At 35.9% G+C, this 14864-nt stretch overlaps 1 protein-coding gene across 1 annotated transcript in view; it reads left to right on the forward strand.

The window, feature by feature from the left end:
- Positions 1 to 14864, forward strand: part of PBX3 (PBX homeobox 3) — a 276728-nt gene that overhangs the window by 219057 nt on the left and 42807 nt on the right. Inside the window, exon 6 of the mRNA XM_004713306.3 lies at positions 9299 to 9540. Coding sequence (XP_004713363.2) covers positions 9299 to 9540 — 242 coding nt within the window. The remainder of the gene's footprint in view (positions 1 to 9298; positions 9541 to 14864) is intronic.

Raw genomic sequence — 14864 nt, forward strand, 5'->3', positions numbered from 1 at the left:
AATATTCATGGACATTTATGGATAATGTTCCATTTTCATAAATGACATTGAGAAATTCTATAAGTTTTTGACTTTGGAAATTGTCTTATTTTAATAGAAAGTTTTCTATTGATATGATTTAAATTGAGAATTACTATTGTTTTTCAAAATGATTATGTACCAGGCGCTGTGTTAATAAGCATGTTGCATATTTTATCTTATGCAAACTGTACTGTGTATATGTCTTTTGTTTTATTTTGTGATGATGGGTCTCTATTTCAGAGAGAATGAACCAGAACTCTTGTTTATGTCAGAATTTGAGTCCAGGCTATTCTGACTCCAGAGTTATTTTCTTGTCGCAGGTTTATTTATATCGCACTTTCAAAGTCAATTTTAAAAATCCAGCATTATGTCTATTTCTTTAGAAACTTGAACTTAAAGGAAAACAGACCTGTGTTTGAATCATAGTGTCACATTCACTAGCTGTGCCACTTAATCTCTTTGGAGTTGGTTTTCTCAATTATAAATAAGGAATAATGGTATCTGCTCTATAAAATTACTTAAACTAATTTTTAAGTCAATAAAATGAAGTCAAATGTATGAAAAGATTTAGCTTGTTCCTTGGCATGTGGTATGTGTTTATTAAGTATTTAAATTTAGGTTAGGCATAAGGAGAATTTTTAGTTTAAACAGTAGGATGATACCCCAAAACTAACAGTGTTTTGAATGATCACTTCAGCAACTGTAAGGTGAGTGTTTTAAGTCACCAACATAGAAACAAAAGGACAGAAAACACTTGCTTTTTGGCAGAAACATCTTGTATTGTGAACTGGATCTGGGATGAAGTTATGGACGCCTGGAAGATTCGGTCTTCCAGAAAATAGAGCAGTGAGGGAGGCAGCTGTGTGGAGCCGCACACAAGATGCCCTCGGTGTTAGAGGAGCAGGCGCCACAGTGTAATGTTATCCCATTCACAGCATGGCAGTGATCTTAACTGACAAGACAGGAAATGAAAGTGCCATGGCGATCTCATTCTGTAGGGAGAAAAAGCAAAGGGAACAGAATGTAGGAATGGGGGAAAAGTAAGAATTGCAATAAGATTTTGTGTAAGTGGAGAGTCCCAGAAAGACATATTTTAGAAGCACCAATTAGAAGGTTTGATGGAAGCCCAATGTGTGGGGGGCTCTAGTATTTTCTGGTCAGCAGAGCCCAGGCATGCAGCAAGTTAAAAGGGTATCATTGTTGGCATACATATTCGATCACTGGTAACCAGTGAGAGAAGCTAGTCAGAGACCTGTGGTTATTAAACCCAGTGCTAAAATTCACTTAGATGCCGAGACTCATTGCTTTCCCTTTAAATTGTGCTATTTTTTCCTGTTTCAAATTCAGTTGTCATATTTACTAGTCCTAAGAATCTCCTCAATAGAGCGTTTTGTTTGAACATCTATCCTGTAGATAAAAAGAAAATGGCCGTTTGCTTTTTTCCTCCCACTTGTAATAATTTCCTTTAAGAGCAGAGCACAGGTAACCCGTGTGTGAAACATGGCCCGTTTTCTCCTTCATCCTCTTTTCACAGTCTCATGCAAGCACAGCATTCTTCATATCTTGCCCTCGCCCTGTTCTCTTCTTCTGTAGCTGACAGTGCTTATATATCAAGCGCTCCAACAAGATGCAGCTCCATTTAACAAAAAAGTGCCTTAAAAATGTAACTCTTCTCTCTGCATTTTTATTGCACAGTCCATCTGCTCCTTCATCTTGGCTGCTCTTCACTTTCACAGTTACAAGACTCACTCCCTTTTCTTGTCTCTTGAGGCAAGATCTAATTGGCAAGTGGAAAGTCTTCAAAATTTGCCTTCACCAGCCAACAATAATTTTAGATTTTTCTGTAAACAGTTGGCAAAAATGGGTTTTAAGTATAATGAAAATGAAAGGTTTCTTTCTTTCTTTCTTTTTTTTCAAATCCTTGCTTCAGAGAATGAATACACCTCCCTAGAGTAGTAAAAACAACAGCAAAAACTGCCATTGAGGTGAATTCTGACTTAGAGGGACCCTGCAGGACAAAGTAGGTAAAACCCCATTGGGCTTTTACCAGGTTGATCTTTTTGGAAGTAGACTGCCTCATCTTACTTCCAGAGAGTGGGTTTGCACTGCTGACTTTTCTGTTAGTAGCGCGACACATAACCACTGCACTGCCAGGGCTCCTACTAGAGTAGTAAGGGATATAGTAAGTGCTTTTGAATGAATAAATTTGTACCCATATTTGTCTGTAACTGGGTAAATACATCAATGCTTTTGATGGCTCATAATAGCAAAATATTTAGCTTAAATCATTGTTTCAGGCTTGACTCTTTTGTGGAAAATATTTCACTATTTTTGTTTAAAAAAGCTGGAGCATGTGATGTGGTGGGGATTGGTGGTATAACCAGGGAGAAGAAGTAAACCATAAGTGATCTATATATTGCCATTTGCATTGCTTGGAGCATGCACAAACGCTAGAGTGGTAGCCTTGGGAATCACATGCCGGCATAGAGAAACATTGGTGCTTCAAGAAATGCCTTTAAATGGTTTTCGTCTTCTTGTTTAAAGTACGTCTGTGGAACTGCAGAAAAATAACAACTAGGGTCTGCCCAGGAGTCTAGTACCTTTACAGACCAAGATACTAATAATGTCATTATAGTATCTAGCTGCTTCCCATCGAACCTCTAATAAAGGTCATTAGTTGCCTGCTTTCCACGTGAGATAGCTTTGCAGCAAGTGCTTGGAGAAAAGTTATCAGTGCTGTATGTTAGAAACAGGCATTCTGCCAACAGCTTTATAATGAAGGTGAAATGTAATAAAGCGATGGATTGACAGTTTATGTGTTGAAAGTGAAGGAAATGGAGGTGTGGAGAAGCATTATGGGGAATCTTTCTAGTCATATCTTCAATTTAACCATCAGGGGAAATGCTTCAAAATCTTAGATTTATGAATTTCTAGTAAGCAGTTTCCCAGCATGTAAACAAATCTCAGTGGGCTGTTTTAGGAAGGTAGATTTGGGCAGTGAAGTAATCATTTTTATTCCTCTGATTTTCCAAATAGAAATGGACATATATGATAAAAATGTCAGCCACACTCTCCACGTCAGGGCCCTAACAGGATTACATGTCAGTTCTTAATGTCTCGCTCTGTTTTCCTTTGCCATGAATGGCTGCATTATTGCTCACAGGAACTTCACTGTAATATATGGTAAGAGACAAGTAGCTCTTTATGGCCAGTGATTATTCGGTTTGAATGAAACCTGTGATTTATGTCCATTTAACTGAAAAGCCTTGTAAATTCCCAGTGCTGCATTTTTCCTCAATAGAGAATGAGTCAAGCGAAAGTGACAACTAGGTTGGCGTGGAAATGTGCAGTGCATTGCCGTGTTATATTTAATATACCTGACATGAAAAACGTGCACACACCACACAGTCACCTTAAATAGGAGTGAAAGTGACATTAGCCTGTAATATGACTGCTATATTCAGTGGATTAGACACTAACATTGGCTTAAAAGGAGATTTGGAGCCTGGAGTGGAGTGGGCATTGGGACCATGGGTTGTGATAGGCAACTCTTATTATCTGTCATTTCCTTGTAGTTTTTAAAAAAAATCATTTTATTAGGGGCTCATACAACTCTTATCACAATCCATACATGTATCAATTGTGTAAAGCTCATTTGCTCATCATTCTCAAAACATTTCCTCTCCACTTAAGCCCCCGGCATTAAGTCCTCATTTTTACCCTCCCTCCCCGCTCCCCGCTCTCTCTCATGAGCCCTTGATAATTTATAAATTGTTATTTTGTCATATTTTGCCCTGTCCGACGTCTCCCTTCACCCAGTCCTCCGCTGTCTGTCCCCCAGGGAGGAGGTCACACACATTTCCATGTAATCGGTTCCCTCTTTCCTATCCACTCTCCCTCTACCCTCCCAGTATCGCCACTTACACCACTGGTCCTGTAGGGCTCATCTGCCCTGGATTCCCTGTGTTTTCAGTTCCTATCTGTACCAGTGTACATCCTTTGGTCTAGCCAGACTTGCAAGGTAGAATTCGTGTCATGATAATGGGAGCGGGGAGGAAACATTTAGGAACTAGAGGAAAGTTGTATTTCTCATCGTTGTTACATTGCACCCTGACTGGCTCGTCTCCTCCCCGAGTCCTTGTAGTATTTTTAAAGTTAGTTATCTTTGCAGTTGCTTTCTACTGATAGCTCTACAATAATATGATTCTTCCCTTTCATTACAAGCCTCGTCTTTAGATCCAAGAAGGAGAACATGGAATCTAGGCCAAATATTATTCCAGAGCTCTCTTTAGGAAGTGTTGATTCAATTGGTGCAGTCTCTCTTTTTGCTTTCTCTCCCTCTGTAAAAACACACTTAAGAGCCTGTTCCCCATTCCTTAACTTAGGCTTGGCTCCTTTGCTTGCACTCTGGTCTACTCATATTTGACTAAGAATCCCAGCCCTTTACTCCTGCCCCAATACTTAAGTCTATCTTAGATAATGGTGCATTGTTTTCTTTCAAATTCTTGTCTTCCCTTTGTTTTCAAATTCTAGTCCATTTTTATACCCAAGCAGTAATTGATAACTAACTTCTTCAATAAAAAGTAGTAAATATTTGGCGGGGGCATGGATGGGAGGGCGCTAATAATTGTTTCAATGATCTTGTGACCTTCATCTTATTTGTAGGTCTTCTGCTTTGTATTTAACTTGAGGATTTCAGGTGGGAACTCATTTTAGTTTTCAAAACAATTTTTTGAAAACTAGCAGCTTCTTTAAAATTTGAGTGATCGCTCAAATTGGGTTGACTTTAATTTTAAAATGAAAATACAGACAGTAAAGTTGGAATGATGTCTTCATTGGCTTTATAATTTCAGTCCACAGTCCTGTTTGTTCATTTTAAATAATAGCCACAAAATGCAATGTATGGAAAGATATAAGAATAATTGAAAATATTAGAATTATATCTGGTTTCAAAGCAACCCAAATTTAGAGCCTGCTGAAAACATCTGTTTTGGCCTTGTTCTATAATACTCTGCTAAAATGTTTTGCTCTTAGCTAAAAATAATGATAATAAAACTGGTGTGTGGTAGTTGAATGAACCAGAAACAAATCCAGCAAAGAACACAATTAGAGAGCTTTCATAGACTCTAGCGTAGGAGTGTTTGGTGCTTATAGAAGGAAAAATAAAAACCAAACAACTGACGTGCCCATGATAACTTTTATTTCTTTCTCAGCAGAACTGAACAGAGGTACTCTACAAAGTGGACATGATCTGATGAGAACTTTTATTTGTCAATTGGATAATATCTTCCCTGGTTATGGAAACATTGTAGAGTTAGATCTTAGTGATATATATTTCACGACCATGAATGTGGAGAACATAGCTGAGATAGCTTTGGTCAGAAGCCACTATTTAGTCCTGGATGAACAGAGGTTGGTCATGGTCCAGTGGGTTTGGTCCTTGAAATGAAGGAGCCACGAAGCTTACTTAGTGCCCTGTGTTTATACCTCTTCTCTCAGGTCAAGCCTTTATTGTATTGGCCATGTTGTTCTGTTAGACAGGCTACTACTGTACAATCTAACCACTGCAGATTTCTAATCTGCTTATTTATAATTCAAAAGCTTTCCTATATATTAATGAACTCTTAATGAGCTGTTGAAAATGCCTGAATTACAGTCAGATTATTAAACTCAAACAGCCCATAATCATACCATTTGAGTGGGCTTTAGGTACTTTTCACATCTGCAGCTTAGTATTGTGAATGGTATGCATTTATTCGGAGAAAGCTTTGTAATAATTTTGACCTGTAATTTATTTATTGCCCTTCGAATGCAGTCATCTATGCAGATGCTCTCTCCCATTATCTGTGGGGCAGGTGCACAGCATGTTGAAAGACAGCTAATTAGGATTTGCTGAAAGATATGCAAAAAGTGTGGGCTTATAACAAAGCCAAGTTCATTGTTAAACAATGTTTTACTGTGTTTGTATGATTTGTCTAAATTTTAGGGAAACCAAAATGAATGTTGTGGTTATAAGTAGATGGCAAATTGTTTTTTTTGTTTTGTTTTGTTTTAATCTTTATAATCCTGTGATGACCAAATAATCTAGATGTAAAACTTTTATAAACTACTATATATGCTTTAGTACACATTTTAGACAGAAATAACTGATTTGAAGAATAACTTGAGTTTTAAGCTGTTGCTTTTCCAATTTTAAAAAAAGTCATTTTATTGGGGGCTCTTACAGCTCTTAACAATCCATACATACACCCATTGTGTCAAGCACATTTGTAGATATATTGCTATCATCATTTTCAAAGCGTTTGCTTTTCTAAGTTTTAACATGAAGGTTTAAAAATCTTGGTAAACACACAATTCAGTTCATTCTGCCTCTTTCAAACTTTGGTTCATTAAAATGCTTATAGATACCCAGGGGAGTAGGTGTTAGTGATTGGAAACCATGTGCCATTTTAGAAGGTTAGCAAGCTAAGGAACAGTGAGTGGGCAAGTAAGTATGATGAGGAGTAAATGGTAACTTAAGTGTAAAGTAAGGAAATAGATAAAAAATATTCAACTAATTTTGGAAACTAGGTATTATTTAGAGATCTATAGTCATGACTTTGCTTAATAGAGTAAGAAATTGATTCACTTTTCAAACTCTAGTCATAAAAATGTGTTCAGTATTGATCAATAGCCTTCTCGATGTTGCCTAATTACAAAGTACTCTAGTACTTTTCACTCAAAGGAATATGAACTTTTCATCAGGAAATTAAAAAAAAAAGTTTAATACTTATCACCTGTAAGTGTTGAGGTACTTCATTCACTTAAGACAAACATATAAGCGTTAACTTACTTAAGATTTTAGAAGTAAAGATTAATATTTGTCGCAAGAGGGAAATGTTATACTAGTTAAAAATACGTACTTACAATTTTTGTGATTGCTACTATGTGGTGGTGATAATTTACACACATTATTAGATATGTGTGAAGTACCATAGATGGCTAATTCATTTATGTTTGTTGCATTTTTTTTTTTCATGAGGAATCTGTTTCTTCTGGCTCTCTTCCTTGTGTATTAGACATCACGCATTTTGCCTTGCTTGCCACATTTATGTAGGAATGTGTAATATTTCTGACTATAGATATTGATTAGCTATTAAAGAACTTTACCAAATGTCCATAGGGGAAGCATAAATGTATGCAAGTACAAGGGGGAAACTAGAAACCTGGGAGGAAGCTTGAAGGTAGATGAAGAACACATTCCTAGGGTGTCAGTACCTGTGTGAGTACAAAAAGAAACAAGCCCGAGAGAATGTGAGCGAAGATTTAGTTTAAAAAGGAGCAGTGTAAGGAGTTCCCCAATAAATACTATAAAGTGAAATCGAGCCTAAAGTGTCAGATAAAAGATTGCTGAGGAATCCCTTGCTATGTGCAACCTAAACTTTCTTGGTATTGGAACCACGAGTATGTTCAGATCATGCTTATCAAAATAAGCTAGAAAGGAGGAAAATCAAAGATGTCAAATTAAAAATACCAACTTAGCCAGTACTTGGCAGTTCTAAAACTGTGGTTTTGAAAGAACTGGAAATTACATATTTGTCTCTCTTTAATTAACCAGTGATATTTTGATGATGATCTCAAGAGAGTTCCCTAACTTTTGTTTCCCTAAATGAATTAATTTTATTATACTATATTGTAATTTTGAAACCTTTTTTATTTACCTGAGCAGCCAGTAGATAAACTTTTAAATTACGGTGAGTTAGTTTTATTATCCAATTGGAATTATTCTGAAGTATATTTTTAAATGAAAGTGATGGCTTTAAAGCATTTTTTTGGAGGGAATTCAAGTTGTACATTTGAGTTGAGACCACCAAGAGCTCTATCATGCTATAGGTGTAATTCAGGATGGCTAGGAATGAAATCTGTTCTTAAAAGAATTAATGGTAGTTTAAGGTTAGCATATAAAATCACAGAGCTGCTGCTCAATTGAGTTCTTGGCAGTTTATAGATATTACTGTCGTGTAAGTAGCACTAGGCACAGTGTACACCACTGTGGATTAACAACAGGCACCGATGCAAAAGGCAGAATCCAAATGTAAACATCAATGATGCCAACTTCTTTTTCCTCCCTTCCCCCAAGATGCCTTGCTGTAACTAGTGTGGGGAACCAGCTTTTAAATAGATTTACAGAGGTTAATTGGGCTGGGATATCTTAGATTATGTTACACATTAATGAAAATGCTGATTTCGAGCTGTCATGACTCCAGTGTTTTTTTACCTTGATAATTATTTTAAAACTTTGTCATCTGTGTTGTTGAAAACATCTTGGCAGAAAGCCTATGTGACCTGATTAAACCTGTGAATTGTCAGCTGTGATCTGTAGTACACAGACGAGGTTGCTGACTGGGCATCACTTAGGAAGTTCTTGATTTAAAAGCAGCATTAGATTGAGACTTCTGTGCCCAGCAATGTATTGCCATGCCGATGGCACATTTTTAATACTGTGTTTAGCATCCTGGTTTGATAGGTTGCTGTTCATTTCATAATGTGCATTTTTTAAGTGTAACTAATTAGTTCATAATATGTGTATGTCTTTGCTCCCCCTGAAATTACATGATACAGGTCCCTCTAATCCTGTTTATTGTTCAGTTTGGAGCTCTTGTGCATTGATTATTGTCATTTTAATTTTGTTCCTGCAACTGTACAGATGGGTTTATATCCACAGAATAGTTTTCCTTTCCAAAACCTCCATTTTTTTTAACTCATTTTGTTTAAATCATTTGGATATGGGAAGTGTGGTTGTTTGAAATATTCCAAGGAGTTCGAAAAACTCAACTCTCTGCCATCGAGTCACTTCTGACTCATGGTGACCTTAGCGGGCAGGGGAGAACTGCCCTTCTGACTTTCTGAAACTGTAACTCTTTCAGAGAGTAGAAAGCTTCAACGTTCTCTCCCAGAGTGGCTGGTGGTTTTGAACTGCTAACTGGTGGTTAGCAGTACAGTTTGTAACCAACACACCACCAGGGCTCTGGCTTCCAAGAAGCTAAGGTTGTCTTTTTTAAGGATCTATTTTGGCATAAATGAAGGGAAGAGGCAGAGATTGTAGATCAGTCTTGGAAAGAATTTTCACACCTAGTCAAGGTTATTGGTCAACTGTGAACAATGAAGTACTCCACATGAATTGTAGTACACGGATTTGTTTTATCATTTTTTCCCCAAATAAACAAAATACTCACACTATTTGTTCTCTCTTTCTTGCTTTTTCTCTCTGTCTCTCTGTCTCTCTCTTTCCTTGAAGGTCTCAGCATCAGAGGAGCCCAGGAGGAGGACCCTCCCGATCCCCAGCTAATGAGACTGGACAATATGCTTTTGGCAGAAGGGGTTTCAGGTCCTGAGAAAGGTGGGGGATCGGCGGCAGCAGCTGCAGCCGCGGCAGCCTCTGGAGGTTCTTCAGATAACTCTATTGAACACTCAGATTACAGAGCCAAATTGACCCAGATCAGACAAATCTATCATACAGAACTGGAGAAATATGAACAGGTCAGCAGCCGTCACTCTCATAGTCCCGCACAAACCCTCTATTGCTCTTCTGTTAGATTGCACTAACCAATACTAAGGGCTACGAGGGGTAGATGTTAACACAAAGAACAAAATAAATGAGGTCAATGCAAACTTCAAGTAAATCATTTGATTCAGTGAAAGGAAGACCTTTTGAGATTACCAAGGTGGAGCTAAGCCTATTTTATCCCATCCACTTGTTTTAGTTTTATTCATTCCTCACATTCACATGCCCTTACTACCATACCCACAGCCATTTTTCCTCTAACCTGACTGCTTGGTGCTCTTCAAAACCCTATATAACTAATATGTATGCACTGGCCTTATTCATAAGCCATAGCAACCCCTAAAGAGAACTTTTGCATAATGAGTTTCACCTCCTATGCTGTGAGTTCCAGAATCCTTTTAGGGATGAGTTCTTGTGGATTGTGCCAGATAATAGGAGAAGGGAGCTAGTTCATAAAGAAAGTGAGTTCTGGCCTGGCTGTCTGAGGAGGAGACCTCCGAGGATAAAATTATGGGTACCGTGGGACAGCAAATGCTGGGCATTGTATGTTAAGTTTCTGATTAGGAAAAAGAATATGGCTTGAACATGCTGTTCTGAGCAATTATATTCACCATACTTCATTGAATCTCAGATATCTTTGATTTGAGCTGCATCATTATTTTATGTGTCACCAAGAAAAATTGAACACTGTCAATTTCACTATAACATGCCACTGATTATAACATGTTTTCAAACTTAAGGGATGTTAAAATGTGGGGGAAATAAGTGAGTCAGATTTAGTGGAATAAGGTAAACATTGGTGATTGATTTTAAGTACATTTTGGGTGTTAGTTTAAGGTTTAAGACAAAACCCTGCTTAGTGTAAGGAATTCTCGTTTGGAAGGTAGTAATTACTATGGAAATGTTTAAACATGGATACAAAACTAAAGAGACTAGAATTGGTTAAACTATGGAATTGTCAAGTTTTTATATTAAAAAAACTGTTGAGTATTGATAATTTCATAGGGTTCAATCTAAAATAAGGATTTCATCTATATGCCCATCACTCTGATTAAGCAATTTTCAGTATTTTACCAATTTTATTTTAGACCGTCATATCATTTCACCCATAAATAGCATGTAAGCAAGTACTTTTTCAAGTCCATACATTTTATTGTAATGTATACTAGTCCACTTTAATACTGATGATTTTTCTAAGATCCCTGTATAGTTTCAGTTTTTTAATGAATATATTCATACACATATATATATTTTTTCCCTAATATTCTGGATATGATTATTATATTAAGCAAGTGTTGAATTTTCTCCTAGAGGTGAGTGTGTTTTGAGGAAGGATCAAAAGATTTATGTAATTTTGTGTTAAAAGACAATGAATGTTAACTAATGTAAAATATTTTCTGAATTGGACTTTCTGAGATCTAAAACTAAAACTCCAGCCTTCTTTATAGGAATAATTTTTGGTGGAAATATGCAAATTAGAGTTCTAGAAAAATTACTGTATATACATATACATGAAGCGAGTTCAGCTTTCGGATTGTATATGAATAACTGAAAGTAAAGAAAATGAATCAAGGTTGAAATGGTTGCCTTGAGCATAAACAGCAGAAAATGATTCTAATTTGAGTATAATCCTATTTGTACAACTTTTTATTAAACACATCTATAGGTACTTCTTAAGTAAGTACTACCAGTCACTTTGCATGGAAAGACATAATTTTAGGGCTAGATAGCTTCCTTTTTAGAGGAATTATCCAGCAGTATGTCTTCGCACATACCTTCTTCTTAGTCTTGTTGTAAGTTGAGTGAACCTGGCACCAGCCAGTGTTAAGATCTTGAACCTCACTGTAATCGAAACACCGTGTGAAATTGTTAGTAACCATAGTTCCAGAATCACCAGTTGGGTTTTGTTTTAAACATACATATGTTCTGGATTAAATATCCAGATATTTATTTGATATATGAGTTTTGATATTTAATCTTGAACTTTATTTCTAGATATGCTTAGTACCCTAATACCCATTTAAATCTCTACTTTCTAATTTTTGACAATTTTAGTAGGAAAAATATAAGTATATAAACATAGTATTATTGATAAATAATTAGATAGGATGTGGTAATTAATTAGGTTGACTTTCATAATTCTTTTTTTTTTTTGGTTCTCCTAAGTTACTAGGACTAGTGAATTTTGAGTTGAGACAGTCAACTTTTCCTTTTAGTTCTTCCGTGCAGTAAGGGTTTATCTGGGATGAACCCTTCAAGGATATATTTTGGAATTAAAGAAAGATTCAGTGGAGCTAAAGGGTGTGGCATCTTTCAAAATACAATTATTTTCATTTTACAGATGAGAAAATGAGATTCAGAAAGGTTAAATAATTTGTCCACTTTCACGCATCTAGTTAATATCAGTCAGGCATTGAAAGTCACTTCTGTCAATAAAATTTCCTTTTCCATTGGAATTGGAAAATAATTTAGGTACGTTTTGGTCTTATCATATTTGTTCTTAATGGATTGCATTTAAAATGGAAATAGAGCAGAAATAAAAAAATAACTATTTTAATCATTTTGTAGAAATTATGTGTTGTTTGTCCTAAAAGTGAACTTGGGTACTCTGAGTGACAGAAAGCTTATTCGTAAATTGGAAGAACATACATGTTAAGTCAGATCCTTTCATCAGAAAATTGTGTTGAGTCTTTTTCTATAAAGAAATAAATGACATTGGAATCTTAGAGCTATTCACTCTACTGTGTTTTGCAATGAAACTAATGAAAATGTATCTGAAGCCTGTTTAGATTTAGAGTGCCATAAAATTAACAAACACCACCACTGCAGTAAATTAACGTACCTTATAAACACAATCACACTTACAAAGCTGTGCAGACTAGAGCTACAGTTTGAACAAAATTAAATCTGAGCTGGAAGATGTCTTGAATATCACTACCAAACAAAACTTTACATTTTCTCGTGTTGGTATTCACACCTAGCAGAAATAAGTTTTCCAAAGCTTGCAGCAAACTGCCTGGTAAATACTTCATCTTGGGTGCATTTTCTTCTTGTCTAGCCAAAAGACCTGGTTGTTCCTGTGTCTTCTTATTGGCTGGCTGCAAGTTTTGAAAATTGCCTTTACCTTACTCCCTATGTGATTAGAGACCCAACTACTGTGTTAGAAAAGGTGAATTTTTAATGAACTTAAACTAAGTGTTCTAAGAAGCTTTATTTCTAAGAATTGAAGGCCTTCGATTGATCTAGTTCTTGGTTCTTCTACTTTTCTACCAAAAGGACATGAATTTAATAGTTTCCTTTCATAAGCAAATGAAATTTGACTTAGACATTTGCTGTCATTTAAAAAGAAAAAGATTTGCCATACCCTATGCAGCTCTCCCACTTTGCTTGTACCAGTAAAAAATGCTTGTACACAGGCAATTCACTGTGTACAAGCTGCTATGAAAGATGACATTGAAATCTGTCTACTATAATTATATTGAAATACATTTTTGCTGAAGGCAAAAATATTGTAAGGGTCCCAACCCTCTCCAAGCATCTGAGAACCTGCTTTCTGAGTTCACAGATGGCTTTTGAATTTATCCCTTGTGTGGAAAGCACTAGTACCAAGCATGTACCCTAAATGTTCTCAAAACCAACCTGGTACAGGTTGGCTTTTGATTGCAGGGGATTGGAGAATTGAGAATGAATGCTGAACTTAAGCTATTGTAAAGGCATGCTCTTATGGCTTTCAAGACTCTCAACAGTCTATGCTGGCATTTGCTAGCAATATTTCCTGTTTATAGAAATGTTATTTTTATCAGGTTAAAAATGGAGATGGTACAGCCTGAAAACTCCTAACACCATTTTGCTTTTTCCCTTCCTGTATAGTTAGGCAAAAGGATGATACCCAGTCTGAACTTGGTGCTATATATTTCTCAGCAAAAAATTCTCATTCATTACTGCAAGGGAGGCGTTTTATTCTTGTGAAGCTTTTATGCAGGGCTTTTTTGTAGCTGACTTTAGCTAGAACTAGTGTTTACTCTTTCCCCTTACCCCTCACTATGTTACTAGTTTATTGGCTCTCTGTACCGAGTACATCCATTTCTATGTGCTTGGTTGATAAAATTATTTGATATTTGAATACTTTTAAAAAACTTTCTTTGGAAGCAATGTTTGTATGGTATTCAGTCAGTGTGAAGGCAGAACTATTAGGCAGGCAGAATAGGAACTTATTTGTAGAATACTAGTAAATGAAAATAATAAATTTATAAATTGTTATTTTCATTGTTTATAACAGTTGCTATTTATTCCAGGCTGTATAGAAATAACATAACATACACACTATAATCTGTACAAAACCCCCATGAGATAGATCCTTAAGCCATTACATTCAGGCTAAGAAGTGTTAAGGTGCAATAAATATTTCATCTCTGTGACTATTCCTTATTTGGGCTCATTCTAATTGTATTAAAGAGTCATTGAATGTTGCCTTTTATTCTAAAATAAGAATTTGTTGAATTAATCTATAGTACTGGGCTAGTTACTTGCAAGATTATACATACATCTAGGAAATAATTGAATGTAAATGTAATATCTACTTTTAGATATTTTCTTTTAGAATGTATATTTTTAGAGCAGGGGTCCTCAAACTTTTAAAAAAGGGGGCCAGTTCACTGTCTGTCAGACCCGTTGGAGGGCCGGACTATAGTTAACAAAAAAACTATGAATGAATTCCTATGCACACTGTACAAAAAAAGACGGGGCAAAAACACCCGGCCGGCTGGATAAATGTCTTTGGCGGGCTGCATGTGGCCTGTGGGCCATAGTTTGAGGACGCCTGTTTTAGAGTGTATATTCTATACTATATATATAATCTACTTTTAGAAAAAAATGTAGTTTTTTCCCCTTACTTTGAAAGTGGCTTTTAGAATAGTGGATATTATGATCTGTTGAGATATGATCATTGAACTATCATAACCCCTTCCCCCAAATTAATGCTATTTGAGTTTTACATTCAGTAATAACAACTTAAAAGTTAGAAAGTGGTTGAATTTTTAGTCCATAACTGAAAAAAACACCACTACAAAATAAGACCCTTAAAACCCTCTTTTTGCATGTAAATCAAAATATACAGATGTGCAGATATTGCGGAGACAATTTTACTATCCTTAAAATATCCTTAAAACATTATCTATAATTCAAATATTTCAAGTTCTCAAATATTACTTAGGTTTGGATTTTAAAGGAGAAACATTCAGAGTAAGTGGATGTTAGAATATTTCTATCAGAGTGAAAAAGCTTCGAGGCATTGTTACTT

Source organism: Echinops telfairi, unplaced genomic scaffold (genome assembly GCF_000313985.2).
Source record: "Echinops telfairi isolate 266 unplaced genomic scaffold, ASM31398v2 ScPeMD7_22;HRSCAF=79, whole genome shotgun sequence".
Taxonomy (NCBI): domain Eukaryota; kingdom Metazoa; phylum Chordata; class Mammalia; order Afrosoricida; family Tenrecidae; genus Echinops; species Echinops telfairi.